The sequence below is a fragment of the Heloderma suspectum genome, chromosome 2 (genome assembly GCF_057233095.1).
Source record: "Heloderma suspectum isolate Gila_16-S chromosome 2, 16-S_ref, whole genome shotgun sequence".
In the NCBI taxonomy this organism is placed as follows: Eukaryota; Metazoa; Chordata; class Lepidosauria; order Squamata; family Helodermatidae; genus Heloderma; species Heloderma suspectum.
In genome coordinates this window covers 357,817,057-357,833,768 of record NC_139459.1, presented here as the reverse complement: position 1 = coordinate 357,833,768, position 16,712 = coordinate 357,817,057, and the positions used below count along the sequence as shown (strand labels likewise).

The 16,712-nt window shown below is 45.0% G+C and overlaps 1 protein-coding gene across 1 annotated transcript; it reads left to right on the top strand.

Annotated features, from left to right (window-relative positions):
- The first annotated feature begins 772 nt into the window (after nucleotides 1-772).
- LOC146355549 (zinc finger protein RFP-like) lies at nucleotides 773-13,606 on the top strand. The gene is made up of 8 exons (XM_084840976.1): nucleotides 773-826; nucleotides 2,703-3,230; nucleotides 4,104-4,199; nucleotides 6,092-6,325; nucleotides 6,937-6,959; nucleotides 8,874-8,989; nucleotides 11,227-11,259; nucleotides 12,593-13,606. The coding sequence occupies exons 2-8, from the start codon at nucleotides 2,811-2,813 to the stop codon at nucleotides 13,108-13,110; spliced, it is 1,440 nt and encodes a 479-aa protein (XP_084697102.1). The 5' UTR covers nucleotides 773-826; nucleotides 2,703-2,810; the 3' UTR covers nucleotides 13,111-13,606.
- The last annotated feature ends 3,106 nt before the right edge of the window (nucleotides 13,607-16,712 follow it).

Genomic DNA, 16,712 nt, shown 5'->3' with positions numbered 1-16,712 from the left:
TGGATCATTTTGTACACCTCTATCATGTCTCCCCTTACCCTCCTTCTTTCCAAGCTGAACAATCCCAGCTGTTGTAACCTTCTCTCATAGGGGAGGTGCTCTAGCCCCTTGATAATTTTAGCTGCCTTTTTTCCAGCTCTACAATATCTTTTTTTTTTTTTAGTTGTGGTGACCAGAACTGGACACAGTATTCCAAGACTGCACCACAGATTTGTATAGGAGCAGTATGATATTGGCAGTTTTAGTCTCAATTCCTTTTCTAATTATACTGGAGGTAACAAGGTAAAGTCCCTGAGGGCGTTTTGCCCAAGGGTCCTGAAAAACCTTAGTTAGGATCAAGAACTTCTCTCTGGTGCATTCGTGGAACCTACAAATGGATCGCGCCCTCCCCGATATCACTTTGGGGCACACCGCACTGCTTGCAACTTACTGTCCTCGCTTCCTCCTTCCCCATCCCTTTTTCCTTTTGTGTCGTATCTTTGAAGATTGCAAGCCTACGGACAGGGCCTGTCTTCTTTTTATTGATTGCACGTTAAGCCGCTCCGCCTGTTAAGCATTTATTTAAATGCTTTAAAGAAAGAAAAGCAATAAACGCCCCAGCTACTCCAACAGGCTGCAATTTCCAAAACGAAAGCAGGAGCGACCAGTTGGGGGGGGGGGGGAATGGTGAGAGCCCATTGGACACAGGTGTTACCAATCCCGGCCAATCAGAATAGTCACAGCCGCTTCTTGGACAGGCATTTTTCTAAGAGACTACAATGCCCAGGGAGCCATTCTGCATGAATGCCAGCGAAGAGGCCGAGGACTGGCGGAGCGGAGCCTCTCGGTAACTGTAGTTTACTGTTCTCATAAGGGCGCGGCCGGAGGGAGGTCTTTAATGCCCGTAAAGGTGCGGGGATGGGAAGGAGAATTTCGGTGGTGGAAAGAGAGCGTTTGATTTTATCTGATGATTTCAGTTCTCTTACTGTGGCTGCTGAAGCTCTTGCTTTCCTGCGCCGGCCAAATGCCTTTAACCGGGTCTCCGTTTGCAGCAGCTGAGAGCTGCCTGTCGAGCTAGGCGGAGCTCTTTCCTGGTCCACGGTAAGCCCGGCTGGCGAGAGGTGCTTTGGGCCGGTACCTGATGCTGCAGATAAGATCCATCCCCTTGCTAGAGCAGGTGTCTTGCAAGCAGAAGGTCCCGGGTTCGATCCCTGGCATCTCCAGGTAGGGCTGGCAAAACAGCGGTGCAGCTGTGCAACGTTGGACCGTGGACTTAATGGTCTTAACGGGATGGCCGTGTGTTGAAGCAGGCCAGGAACGTTTCTTTTTTCTTCTTCCCCCTCCCCCCCCGCCGCCTTACAACTGCTTTGACATTCGTGGTATGTTAGAGCAAAACAACAAAAAACCGTTTGCCAACCCTGATAGAAGACATACTCTGAGCATGTGCAGGCTCCCATGTTGAACTCACTTAAATCATAGCACCATCATGACCACAGGAATAAAGTAGAACTTTCCAGGCCAGGTGCAGACTTGTTTCTCACTACTCCACATGACCTCCTAATCCTAGTGAATAATCAGTCGGAATCTAAATATTTAGAACTGTGGTAGTTACAAGGATCTCCAGATGGTGCTTGAGCGTAACAAGTGAGGTCTGTCTGGCACCGAGATTGCCATCTTTATGGCATCGACTTAAGAGTTTCCTCTATTCCCAGGCATTTGAAGGCCTGTGATGGCGCTTTTTAATTTATGAAGCAATTCTATGCATGTTTAGACAGAAAAAAGTCCTACAACTCCCCACATTCCCCAGCCAGCTATGGGAGTTGTAGGACTCTGAACATGCATAGGATTGCACCCTTGGTTGTTTTACCAGGTCTTGGCATTTTAAATTGTTTTTAGCTGTTGTAAATTGTTTTAACTGCTTGTGTGTTTTAACTCCTACTGTAAGATGCCTTGTGTCTTTTTTAGAGAAAGGTGTCTAATAAATTAATTAAGATGTCTAAAAATTTAATAATACTTAAACAATGCAAAATATGCTCCTCCCATTCACCCTTCTAAAGCCGTAATCCTCCATCTGTCTTTTGTGTTTTCACTCTCTCCCCACCCCCACCTCTCACTTACACATGCTTTGGTTAGTACCAAAGTCACCCCTTTTCTGTGTCTCTGGGGCTTGCCCCCAAACAACAATGATTTCAAAAATAGGTGTAAAAGACTCAGAGCTCCTTCCCCTTTTCAGTTCTGGTGCTCAGCCCTGGAAGCAGTGATAGTCAAGAGTTAGCCCTAAGCATGTGCAGAATGCACCTGTTTCTTGTCACCACTGACTAGCCACATGTTGAAGGGACAGACTTTGGATTACAGCAGTGGCAAGGCCAGTTGCAGCCTTCCCCAACCTCATGCCCCCTATATGTGTTGGATTGCAATTCTCATTATCCCAGGGGATAATGGGAATTGCAGTCTAATGCATTTAAAGAGGGGCTGGTTGGGCAAGGCTGGCCTGTTGGTTTGTTCCATCTGTTGCCTTTGGTGCTCAAAGCTGGCTTGTCCATTTCTCTGTCTTCCACTGTCTCCCATCCTGCCTTTAACATGTCTTCGCATTGCATCCTCCTGCGGACCATGATTGAGACATCAAACCATTTTGGAGGGTGAGCTCTGCTATGGCAAGTGGGAGATGGAAATCCCAGTTCCTCTTTTCCCTTCTCTCCCCACCCTCTGCCATTCCTTTACAGCAGTTCCAGAGCTGGGAATTGCTGTTAACTTCTCTTGCTGAGGCCTTTTGCCACTCCAGCCAAGCAACTGAAATCAGGTGCTTTCCGTTTGGCCCGTGTGAGGGAGCCATGTCTGCTGTGAACATAATGAAGAAGCTCGAGGCAGAATTGACATGTTCCATCTGTTTGAAGGGGTTCTTAGACCCAGCTACACTTGACTGCGGGCACAATTTCTGCCACAGCTGCCTGGTGGCTTGGTGGGGGGACATTCCCACTGAGACCACCTGTCCTCAGTGTAAGGAGGTGCTACCTCGGCTCATCTTCACACCAAACAGGCAGTTGGCCAATATTGGGATGCTCACCAAAGAGCTGAGCAATTGGGCCAAGCAAATGGCCAGCGGAAGCTATTCCTGCGAGCAGCACCTGGAGGCGGTGACCTTTTTCTGTAAGGATGATCTAACCCCTGTCTGTTCAGTGTGTGACCGCAGTTTCCAGAAGCATCATGCTCATGACATCATCCCTGTGGAAGAAGCTGCTCAAAAACTGAAGGTGGGAACTTACACTTTATAGCTTTGGGGGAGGTGGATTGCTGCACCTCTTCCACTCACATAAAATCAGAGGTTACGGGGCAGGAGGGGTGGATTGCTGGTTGAGGGAGCATCAGTCTTGCAGGAGGTTATTTAGGCCAGAGGTGGAGAACCTGTAGCTTTGAAGATGTTGCTGGACTCCAGCTCCCATCAGTCCTAGCTGGCATGGCCAATAGTTGAGGATGATGGGAACAGTAGTGTAACAATGTTGGGAGGCTTGCAGGTTCCTCACTCTGGAGGCCCACCTCTTTAGAAGTTATTGTGTATTACTTCGTTTGCTTCAGAAGTGGTAAGCTAGCCCTACTTGCATTTGAGGGACCTCCTGTTCATTTTGCTGAGTGGGACCTTGGGCTGCTGCCCCAAAGTCCTGTCCTGATGGCACCACTGGGGAGTGTGTGTACGCAGAGGTTTGGGAAAGAGATGATTCATAGGCCTTTCCCAACCTCCAGGTGTTTGGGACTACAACTCCCAGCATTCCTGATCACGCTAGCTAGGGCAAATGGGAGTTGATATCTGGAGGGCCCCAGGTTGGGAAAAACTGGGTAAATGGAGTGGGAAAGGGGGCGGGGGGAGGAGAGGGAGGAGGATGTTTGTGTGGCTGCCCAAAGACTGGACAGCTAAGGAGCAAGGAACCTAGAAGCAATGGGGCTGAAGAAAGAGTGCAGTATAGGCAATGGACTGAATGGTGGAAACCGGACGGGAGGTAAGGAAGAAGGGGGATTGAAGGGAAGGATAGAAGAGACTGTATAAACTGGCATGAATGGAGTAGTCAATTCTGTGGCTACAGACTTCAAGTATTTAAGAACTGGTTCAGACCATCTTGTTTTCCTTTCAGGAGCATCTTTTAAGCTGCATTGCTAAGATAAATAAGGAGAAAGAACATATTCTCAAGCAGCGGATTTATGAAGAAAACCATTGTATAAGCCTGCTTGTAGGTGTTACTGGAAAGTGAACCATTACTTGTCTGTCTGTCTGTCTGTCTTTCTTTCTTAACTAGTTAAATCTAAAAACTTTTGCTCTTCAGAGTGCCTTTTGGGAATGGTTCAGTCTTCCCCAAGGAAGTGATAATCCATTCTAAGTCTCCTAGAAATCCTTTTGATGTTGAATGCAAAATATGGTCTGTGTGAAAAGTCAAGGGTTAACTAAAGCAGGGGTGCGCAATTCTGGGGCATCTGGGGGTCATTTTTGTCTCCCTTGGCGGCCCCGCTGTGCATGGGGCTGGCAAGAAAGAAAGGAAACAGTTGCTGCCAAATCTTAGCGGCAGACCACAAACCTTACTATAAAGGTCACGTTTAGCTTGTTCTCAAGCTATAATTGGACCTTTATGCGCCCCATAGTGATGAAATGGCTGGATATTTTCCCCTGCTGCTGATTTTGGCTGTGCCACACGCAGCCTATGGGCCGCTTGTTTCCCACCCTGGACTACAGGCTGCAGATGGACATTAGTTTGTAAAGGCTTAAGAAGATACTGTGAATGTCAGACAGCCGCTTCCTCTGAGTGTCTCTGTCCTGTCCCCTTCCTAGGATGGTCAACACAATGCTGGATGTGGTGTCATGCTTCTGTGCATTGCCCCACCCACAGCATCTGACAGCCAATGGTATTATGTGGTGAGTGGGGCAGTGTTCAGTGTAATGACATTACATCATATACTATATGATAAGTTTTAATCGATCCTGGATTGTCCTATGGTTATGGTTGTTTGCTTGAGATGGCTTGTTTGTAGTTTTAGATATATGTTCTCTTGCATATATTATCTGTTCATTTTTTTATGTAAATGGCTTTCAGTCTCTGTATACTGTATGTTTAATGTTTTTAATCTTTGTAAACTGCCCAGAGAGCTTTGGCTATTGGGTCGTATAGAAATGGAGTTGTCATCATCATCATCTAATAATAATAATAATGAATTGTGTTTACCTAGATGGCAGGGAATACATGGAGCTGCAGCAAGTTAATGTCTGGTAACACCTCGTTACGCTGTTTGAGATGCATGTTCTTTCCCCTGGCATATGGATATGTTGATGGGTTCTTGTTTTTTTGTCCCAGTCTCGCTTCTGGAATAATACCATACCTGTTTGCCAGAGGGGAAAGCATGATGAGGAACCAGGGATGCTCAAAATGGTGATCCCTCTTTTAAACTTCCTTCAGCAAGACCAGCATTCGCCAGCCTGCTGTCCTCCAGATGTTTTGGACTGCAAAGCCCAGCATTCCTGACCATTAGCTATGCTGGCTAGAGCTGATGGGAACTGAAGTCCAGAATGCCTGGAGGACACCAGGTTGGGGAAGGCTGAGCTAGACGAAGCCAACGGTCTCTGCCAGAGAGAGCTGATGCTGAGGGGTTGAGCCAGGGGCGGTCCTGGTTCACATCCTCCCTCAGCCATCAGCCCACTGGAATCTTTTAGGTGCCATTTTAGATGACTTGAGTGCTGTGCTTTGGTTGAAAGAGGGGGGGCACAAATCAGATAAAGAAATAAGCCTGTCAGTGACGCTGCCTCTGCAGTGTGGGAATAAAACAACAGAAAAATGACAGCGGCCAGTAAAACAACAGAAAAACAAGAGAGGTCAATAAAACAGTAGAAAGATGAGAGAGGTGCTGTGAGAAACTCCAGCAAGTGTATTGTAGTATATAGTTGCTCAAATGCAATCTAGAGCTGGCCTACCTTACAGTGCTGTTGTAGGAATGACAAAAGAGGGAATGTCCACGAAGAGCTTTGAGTGGTCCGACACTGCGTATGTGGGCCATGAAAGGCCTTTCCTGCACTAGTTGCATCCTGATGCTCCATCCCTGAAATTGACCTCCCCCCCATTCCATCTACTGACTGCAGAGACAAACAGAAGAAGAGAGGGAAGTCATGGTGGGCGAGTTCAAAGTACTGCGCTGCTTTCTGGTGGAACAAGAGAACCTGCTGCTGCTGAAGGTGATGGAAGGGCTGCAGAAGGACATAATGCGGAAGAAGGCCCAGCACTCAGCCATCATCCACCGGGAAGCCTCTGATCTGGATGCGGTCATCCAGGATTTGAGGGGGAAGTACCATCAGCCAACGCTTGAGCTCCTGCAGGTAAGAGGACTGTGGCGGGCGCAGCCCCGGCTTTTCTCCAGGGAAATTCTGATGCTAAGCTTTGACAAATAGGATGTCTGCACCTCTGACCCTGCAAGGTAGGCCAGGCTACAAGAAACCCTTTGTCTAGATTGCTTGGAGGTAGGCCGCCGCTGCCACCCCCCCATATTTAATAACTTGTTTAATTTAATAGTTAATAACTCATAACCTGGGTATATGGGAATCCAGGCTTGTGGCTTTTATATACGGAGGAGGATAGGCTCCTTTTCCAGAGCGCCCTTTGAACTCTTTAGAACCAGGTTGGGTTTGCCCAGCAGTCCAGTGCATGGATAAGGCCAACCCAGGCTAAGCAAAGAGCTAAATCCACTCTAGTTTCCAATTGTGTATTCAAGACCCAGTTAAAAAGAATTTCAGAGTGTGAGTGGCCCTTGGTCCAATATGTGCAATTCACACAACACTCTGCCTCCCGTTTTATGAAAACAAGACTGCCTCCCAATCTTTTAGGTGGTGCGATAAGCTGGACACAAGGGGCTCAGAGTTCAGGGGTTGGGGTTTGTCTTTAGAATGCCCCTGTGGCAGGCCCTGAGTTCCTCCTCCTTTCTCTCTTCTAGGATGTTGGAAGTACCTTGGAGAAGTAAGTGGACCACAAGTTAAAAATGGAACGTGGGAGAGGAAAGATCGGCTCTTGTCTGAGAGCCAGTGTGTAAAAGGAATTGGAAAGGCCATAGGAGCGCTCCTTATTTTGAGAAACCTAAAACAAATGAGATACGAAAAGACTGAAAAGGCAGAATGTGCAGCTACAACCAGGGCATGTGGTGAAAGCCGCAATGGGATTTACATGGAGTTTAACCTTTCTGTGTGAACAGGCTTCTTATTTGATTATCATTAAAAAAAAAAAAGAATTAGAATTTCCTAGAAGGCCTGGAACAAATTCCCTTGAGGAATATTAACAACCCAGTTAAACCTGTAGGCCCTAAGCTAGTGCATTATCTAATAACTGGTACATTATCTCATAACAGTATGAATAAGGACTGTGTTTCTGTGAGAAAAGGCACCCCCCCCATTCGCTACCTCTATATTTCTTAGCCCCCACCCCAAAGAGAGGAGGGTCTGCTGCAGTGGCTTATAATTATGACTTTGTAAGAGACATGTTATTCAGAGACCATGTTGAACTGTGGATTATGTGCCCCTGCTGTGTCCATTTTTGCATACAGCACTACAGGAAGGTTGGAGATTTGAGGGCCTTTAGTGTTATAGGGGGTGTAGTTCCTGCCTGAAGGCACCTCCACCCCTTTTTGCTTTTCTGGTCTCGCCTGTGACTTTAGGCTTTCTGCTGGCTTCTGTTCTCATCAAGGCCAACCCAGCTCAGTCCTGGGGCATCTGAATTTGAGAGAGACTAGGACCTTCTCTACACCAGGCTTTTATCCCACAGCTTTACTAGGGCTTCTGCTTCCGGATTCTTTGCTGGATCAACATCGGCTTTTTTCATGTGCTTCCCTGAACTTTGTCTGCAAGCTCTATATGTTTCATTAAACAGCCACTAGATGGCACTGTGGTATAGAGCGATTGTGCACCTACACTCAGCAATATGGTGGGTTCCACATTTAATCCCACATTTTCTCCGTTAAGGGGAAAGGCCCTGGAGGTTGACAAGGTTGTGTAAAGGACCCGCAAACTTCCGTGAGTGACCAATCATGAGCGCATGATAAAAGCCTCATGTAGAGAAGCCCTGGATGACTCAAAGGGGAAGCAGTCACTCCCCTTCCATCCCGAATCTTAGGACAATGGGAAATGGGGCTTGGGGGATGCTTCTGTCCCCAATGATTTTCTGGACTGCAGCTTTTTCTGTCCTCTATTTATTTACACCCACTTTCCCATGATGTGTATGTGCACATCTCAACCAGGGAATGCATTCCCTCCGACTGCATAACAGTATGCCATGCATAGGGATGTATGGATTTTAAAAAGTCAGTTACATCTGTTTTTCATGGATTATCAGGTGTCTTTCGTTCTGTGGTCTGCTCATTGACTGAATCGTTTCTCCTCCCCCACTTCAGAAAAGTATGCCAAAAAGTCAGCTGCACGTACTCTCACTGGCATGTAACATTTTACATATATTTCTTAGCTTGGCATACAATCATTGAGCACAGTGCATAAAAAAGAGTGCTGCACAGTGGAAGCTGAAGAGAGATCAGAGATGTGTGTTTTTTAAAAAATGGCGCATATATATATTTCATACTTTTGAACAACTACAATTGTGTACAATTCTGGAAAGTAAAAAACAAAACACGGTCTGCAAGTCCGTGGAATCCATGTGACTCAGAAGATGCCCATCTGCTGAGGAATCTGCGTGTCAGATTAATAGAAATCCGAAGTCATCTCAATCTGTTTTTGATTTCTCTGACATCTGTAGTTATGGGTCAGGTGTATCAAAATGATTTTTTGTCTCTGGTTGCAACCTCGGTTGAAGTGGTCTTGCTCCTTGTTTCATGCTTCTGGGGTGTTCTGAGTTCCAAGTATGTTTGGTAAATGTCTGCCTTCTCTCCAGGTGCAACAGGGGCATCGTTGTGAATCTTACAGCTTTACCAACAGATATGAAAATGCTAGTCTGGGATTTGTTTGATCTTAATGCTTTTCTGGAGAAGTCCTTGACACAGTTCAAAGGTAATGGAAGGGCTGCTGCAAGAATTGTTTTACTGGCCTTTACGACACTCCGAAAGGGTGTATAGTAGATACTTGGTCTGTTGTAATGCTAGGAGGGCCGGGTGAATGGAGAATTTTGAGTACTGCTTGAGAGCACCATTTTAGTCTGCTGTGGACAGAGCTCTAGGTTAGAGATGTAAAACTTCTGGAAATTTTGAGGCCATGGGGAAAAAAGTTTTTTCCCCATTTTTTTTGAAAAAATTAAAAATAAGCAATACTTTTTTTTTTTTTTAGCGCTCTTTACAGATCTAAAGCCACTTTGTTGCTTTAACACAGCCTTCCCCAACCGGGTGTCCTCCAGATATTTTGGACTTCAGCTCCCATCAGCATCAGGTAGCATGGCTAATGGTCAGGAATGCTGGGCACTGTAGTCCAAAGCATCCGGAGGGCACCAGGTTGGGGAGGACTGCTTTACGGAACATAAAGCAGCCTTTCTATTCTTTAACTTATTTTATGTATGACATAGTTTGCTCATAAAATTATTATATTTTAAAACTTTTAAAAGTAAACTCAATAAATTTGTAATTATTGTCTGAGTAGATTAGTGCTACATTAAATGACTGCTACAGCATCAGAAACACAGGACTCTATAGAACAAAACTCAAACTGTCAAGAATGCACATTTACTGTCAAGAATGCATGGTGGTGATTCTACTCACATGTTTGGAAACTGAGCATAAATGTCTATTAGTAAAATATACTATAGATTAATACTTTTAATAAAGAATGAAAGAACTAACTATGCTGGGAAACTTACAGAGAGGATTAAAAACATATTTTTCCCCAGGGCTTCATTATTTCCAGACATTTTACATCTCTGGTCTTTCCATAAAAGTGTTCTTATTCTTATTACATGGTTTTTAGAAATCATTTTTGGGGGAGTAAAGGCTGCATAACAATATATGAATACTTTGTCTTTAATTCTAAAAGACATTTTATAATCCAAAGCAGTTTAATTTTCTCACTTTTGGAAAAAAGCAAAAACGGTCCCCAGAAAAAACACGTGTTTTTTTCCCAAGTTTTTCCAGTTTTTTTCCAGGCCTACACAACTCTACTCCACGTAGAATTGCTCATGCAACTATTTCAGAATTGTGCTTTACATAAGAGCCATCCTGGATCAGACCAAGGGTCCATCTAGTCCAGCATTCTGTTCACACAGTGCTTTCAGTGGAAATTGCTCATTTTTGCACCTGTGTAGCTGTTATGGATAGCAGAGTTACAGATGAGGGAAGGGCTGCAGCTCAGTGGTAGAGTACTTGCTTTACATGCAGAAGTCCCAGGTTCGATTCCTGGCATCTCCAGGTAGAGCAGGAAAGCTACCCGTCTGAAACCAGTGGAGGCTGGTAGCTCCAATGTCAGTGGGGCGGTGAATCCAGGTTTCAGTCAGAACTCTACCATGCATGCTCAAGCAGCCTGAGTTGGGAGTGAGTGCGCTTCCTCCAATGTAAGGTGGCTTTACACAGAAGTAAAGTTGGCTACCAGCCAAGCTCCAGCACTGTGCTACACATCTCGGTCCCTCTGACATAAATTAGGATCTCCTGGCCTAACATAGAGTTGCCTATCCCTGGAATATAGGATTACAGCTGAATACTGGACCCCACCCCATCCCCCCAAAACCCCTTTACAGTTTGCTTTTGCAATCTGACTGCAGATTTGGTCCTGCCAGTCTTGTGCTGAATTTCAAGGCATTTGAAATTTAGTTGGCGTGAATGGCTCCTCTCGCTCGACTGTTACTTGTAGCTTTCAGTTGAGCCAGGAGGTTGGACTGGAGACACCCAAAGTATTTTTCTTTATTAAAATGAGTTATTATCTTAAATAAGTGTTATTTAAGTGTTAGTTGCCTTGGCCATGCTGACAGCAGGAAGGAGGAGACGGCTATAAATAATTTTAAGTAGCGCTTTCCCTCTCTGAAGCGAAGCGTGGCTGGGCCTTTTGAGAACCTGGATGTTTTCTAAATCTGAGAGCATCCATAACTGGGGAATATTGGAAACATTTCACATTAGGAGACCAAATGTGAGTGATGCAGTTAAATTGGAATTTGCTTGAGAATTTTCTCCCACCCCCATAAAATCTGCTCAGCTACTGCTTAATCCTGCTTTTGAAATAAGAAGGAAAAGAGGAGATGGGGCGGGGAGAATAATATTTAGTTACATAAGCGCAGTGATGTGGTGCTTAATCTGTGTTCTTTCCTTCTTCAGAAACGATTGTATCTGGATATCGAATGCAGAAAGGTAACCCCCTTGGACCGGGGGAGGGCCAAATTCACAGGAGGGATCGGGGCTTGTTGGGAAGCTGCCTGCTTGTATTTCATTGGGAATCCTACACTTTTGTCCTGGGTCTCTGGAACCAAACAAGGATTAACCTGTTTGGTTTTTTTTTTTACTGGAGAAGAAAGTGAGGGAGAAATTCCATGCCCAGGCGATTACAAGACAATCGCTTTATGGCAATGCCACACCCAAATCTTGCCTGTGTGTTTTCTGGCAACATTAAAGGGTAAGCAGAACAGGAGGGGTGAACTGATTGATTTTAACCACCCGAAACTGTAAAAAGTGATTCCCTTTGGGAACCTCGGGCCAAAATGGCACGTTAGTTATGGCCAACAGGAGACCGCTGCTTTGAGTGCTTACAGACACAACAGCCTTTTACAGATGCAATGCTAAACCATGGTTTACCACAGGCTTCATCAACCCGGATACCACCAGATGTTACCTACAACTCCCATCTTCCCTTACCATTGGGCCATGCAGGCCAGTAGTGTTGGGAGATGTAGGCAACAAGATTGGAAGGACACAGGTTGGGGAGGGCTGGTTTAGCATTATGTGAATGAACCTCAGGCTCATCAGTCACCCCCCACCCCACACTTCAGCACAGCCACAAGCTGGAGATTGGAAGCATTCGGGTCTGTCTTTAACTATTGCAGTTGTTTGTTATGTCCGCACCCTGACAAATTGTGTTTAGCCTGAATTATGGTTTAGGGAAACAAGCCAACTTCAAACAGTAGCCTACCAATTCAGTCCTGTCCTGGAAACCAACTTTCCCCCAACCTGGTGCCCTCCAGATGGAGATGATGGGAGTTGTAGTTCAACACATCTGGAGGGGACCAGATTAGGGAAGGCTGGTTTATTATATGATGAAAATAAATAATAAGAGCAGCAGCAGCGTATAATCCAGGCTTCCCCAACTTGGTACCCTCCAGAACAGAGAAACTGCAACTCCCATCATACCCATCTGGAGGGCATCGGGGTGGGAAGGCTGGTTTGTAGCACTCAAATGACTTTTCCTTCCACTTTTCTTCTACAATAAGAAAGGATAATCCTTTCCTTATTAGTTGATGGTGATGATACTTTCCTTATTGTAAGCTGCTGCTGCTCTTCCTCCTCTCCCTAGTAAAAGCCCCTCCTTCATCCTTTCCTCATTATATTCTTCTTCATCACCATCCTTTCCTTATTTTATAAGCTGCTGCTTTCTTCTTCCGTATTATTATTAGTTTAGACTCTCAAAGAGTTGCTCTCATCCTCGCTCTTCTGCTTACCATCTTCTCTTCCTCCTCTTGATCTCTGACAGCAAATGTGACCTTCGATCCAGACACAGCTCATCCCAAACTCATTCTGTCTGAGGATCGTAAAAGCTTGAGACTGGGGAGTGAACGTCAAAATCTGCCCGAGAGAGACGCCAGATTTGACCGGGTGACGTGCGTGCTGGGATGTGAGAAATTCCTAGAAGGCAGACATTACTGGGATATCCTTCTGGGCAAAAAGGGGGACTGGGGTGTGGGGGTTGCCAGAAATTCTGTGAAGAGAAAGGGCCTCTTCCCTGTTCGTGCTCTGGACGGGATCTGGGCTATGGCAAAGTGTGCACATCGGTGGATGTTTCTCAACCCCCCTGACTACTTTTATATCCCCATGGATTGGGAGGTCAAGAAGATCCGAGTGTCTGTGAACTATATTGGGAGACGGGTAACCTTTTGTGATGCTGACAGAGGAACCCTGATCCACACATACTCAAGAGCCTCATTCTCCGGGGAGCCCCTCCGCCCCATCTTTTGGCTTCAAAGAAAAGGACAGCTCTCAATCGTCCCCTGAGGCAGTAAATCAACCTCACAGGCTCTGCTGCCCACAGCAGGGTCTCTGGCCTGCATGGTCCTCCTGCTTTCTTACTCAGTTTCCCTTCAGCTCTCCCCCCACCCCATTATCCCCAGCTGCTGGGAATAATGCTAGTCAGGGAAGCCGGTGTGACATTCTGTGCTGAATTTCCAAAGTCATTATTCACTTTTTACTTGAGTCCCCAGGCAAATGAGTTTTCTGGTGAGCAAAATGGATCCTGGCATGGGGAAGGGGCAGGGTTGAATCCAGCCAATCCAGGGGATTATATTCTAAAAATAAGTGCACTCTTATTTTATGAATCACTCTAACATGATTTGTACCTGCATGTTCACTTTTAAGTAGCACCATTCTTTTGTGTCACGTGTATGAATACTGGTTTTGGTATGGCATTTACCGTAGTCATTAAAAGTTACTTTTTCCATTGCTTTTGCAGTTCTCCTCTGGCTCAAATAAATACTGGCCATTTTAAATCTGCATTTCTGTCCTGTTTTTTTTAATGCTTGTATCCTTCTCTATCTCCAAGGAATGCTGCAGAACCTTCAGTGGTGCTATTATGTTTTACCCTCACAGCCACCATGTGAGGCGGGCTAAATGGAGGAAACATATGAAAGGATACTTCACTCCCACAGTGCAGGGGTGGGCAAGCTGTGGCCTTCCAGATGTTCTGACCTACAACTCCCCATCATCATTAGCCAGCATAGCCAATGGTTGAGGGGTGAGGGGAGTTGTAAAGGCTTCTGGGGCAAATATTTGTCACAGGCCTACATCTGGCAAGACTCCTGCACCAGTCTGCATGATAGGCTACCTTGGCAAATATTACCTAAAATAGAGCTCTTGGTCTTCCACATTTTCCTCAAATTGTTAGACTCTCCTAAGCCATGGTTTTCATACAGAAGCAAATGGAATATTAAGATACATTTGTGTATCGGAATACACATTTGATTCCAATTGAGGCATTCATGCTGACAGGCTGTGACCTTTCACTGACCTAGAAACCTGCTATGAGAAAAGCAAGGCAGAATATTTTACCAGCTAAACTCAGAAAAAGCAAGGTTTCCCATCTGAAGTGGGAAAAATGTGTACCACAAAAGAAAGTTGGGAAAAAGAACAACTGCTTACTGGACTGTTGTTCACATGTCCGGCTTATGTTGTAAGTGATATACAATACTGTGGAAAGTAAATAGAATAAAACAAACAACCAAACCTTTAGATGAAAATAGTCCAAAACAATAAACCTGCGGAAGAGAAGCAGATGTTACCTTGTTTTGAAGAGAAATGTGTCCTAGCCAAACTGACAAGATATGAAGCAAATATATTACTCCCCAAATCATAGCTGGGAATTTTGGAAAAAATAACCAGTAATTGTTAGAGAAATGGCTATTTGGAGATGTATCACATAAGCAGTGCTAATGAGAAATATGAGAGGCAAAATATAGGAAGTTCAGAGCCAAACAAATTCTCATTGGCCTTTTATGAGGACAGAAATGTACTAAACACCCGTCTCATTGACTTCTCTGCTCCACTTTGCTCCCAGCTCAGAAATGACATAGGGTGAAAGGCTTGGAGAGAACAATCCTATGTCCCCTAGACAGCATCTGGGGAGATAGGATTTTTCGATTTCTGGGCTCCAAAGTTGGAACCAGGGCTCTGACCTCGCAGCCCAGAAACAGTGCTCCCTGCCTCCTTTCCTGCCCCCTCGTAGCCAGCACAGTTCTCTCCACGCTGGCTATGTCTCCATGCTCAGAAACAGAGCACGGGGATGGGGAAAAGGGGTGGGCCCAGAGATGGGGAGGGGAGGAGACCGCAGAAGCTGCATCACGCAGCTTCCTATGTGCCATATGGCCTCCCCCACTCCCACTCCGAAGTTTCCTGGCTAGACAGGCAAAATCGCCCATCCAGCCAAAAATGCAGGGGATCCAGATTCAGTGCTCTGGCTGAGTCAGGATCCACTTAACTTCAAACGCCGAAACACAGGCTCTGTTCATACAACATGCTAATCCACACTCAGTGTTGAGTGTGGGTTGTTGTTGAACCATGTATTGGTTCATGGGTTAGTGTGTTGTCTGAACCAAGCACATTTTCTGCAGGGTGGCTCATTAACTGTGTAGTGTGTGGCTTATTAACCACCCGAACAACCCAACAGCAAACCATGGGTCCTCAAGGTGGCTTGTTCAAGAAAAATAAGCCACACTGCAAAAAATGTCCTGGGTTCGGACAACATGCTCACCCACGGATCAACAAACAACCTATAGTTCAACAACCCACTCTCAACCACTGAGTGGGGGGCAGCGTGTTGTGTGAACAGCCCCAATGAATGCAGATCCTGCAGCAACATGCCTCAGGTCAAAAACTAACACCGTTAGTTTAACAGCAAAAGTGGACACTGAGAGCCTTTACAGTTGCAAAGAGACCTATAGTCTAAGCTTGGAAGAAAAAACACCCACCACCTATCACTGAATGGACTGAAGTGAGCGTATCTACTACAACTGTCAAAAGTTATATGGAGGCTATGAAGAAATGGTATTTTGTTGTTTAATTGTATGTTTGAAAGTTTGTCTGCATGATTGATGTATTCTAACATAACCTTTCAAAAGTTTTTTGAAAACAAAAAACAAAAAACTAAAGGCTACGGTAAGTAGGTGGGATGGGGCCGGGGCATTAGAATGTTCAGATTTTAAATGATGCTTCCTGACTGGCTGTTCCTTTTTCAGCTGGGAGAGCAAGGGAATAAAGGGCACTTGGTTTTCTTTAGAGGTTGAGATAGGGATTGGCTTTCGGAGGGGTAGGATTAGTGCACTGGGCTCTAGCTTTGGGGGTGGTTAGATACCCTGGGAGGTGGAGGGAAGTATATTTATTATTTTAAAGCTTTATTATTAGAAGGAGCAGAGCAGGTAAGGAATGAATAAACACTTGAAACAAGAACATAAAACCCAAACCGCCATGTAACATCTTCTACCTTGTAAATAAAGTTTCATTTTTGATTTATCCTTTCAAACTTGGTCTCATTTGTTACCAGAAAAAGGGTTAGATGAAACTATGAAAGCAAGAAGCCATAGCCTATGAATTTACACCCATTCACACACGAAAATTGAAGGCTCTCTCCTCCTGAGAAGAGTGGCGGCAATGTCCTAATAAAGGTTAATTAAAAGGTTTTCTATATAAAAAGGGGAGACAAATACTACAGTAAGGTATTATCTCAAGGAAGAGGTTGAGAAAATATACAGGTTCTGAAATTCTGGAGCTAGAATTTGTACTTGGTGTTGTAAGAATATTTAAGAGGAGCGATGATATAATAATCACAGGCGGGGATACGTCATAGAGGCTTATTTAGAAATATGGGCTACTTATTTGGAAATGTAAATCCTTTTTTCCCCTTCGTGTTTTTTCTTTCTTTTCCCTGTATCAAAGGAGATGTTAATGATCACTGTATTCTGATATGTTTCATTATATGAATCCCACCCCACTTTTTTTGTTGTTCTTGCTTTGTTCTTGTTATTGCCATGTTACAAATACAGAGATTTTGAAAAAATTAAGCTGAAAGTACAGTTGGATTGCGTCTGCAAACACTTCACTTTAAGAAA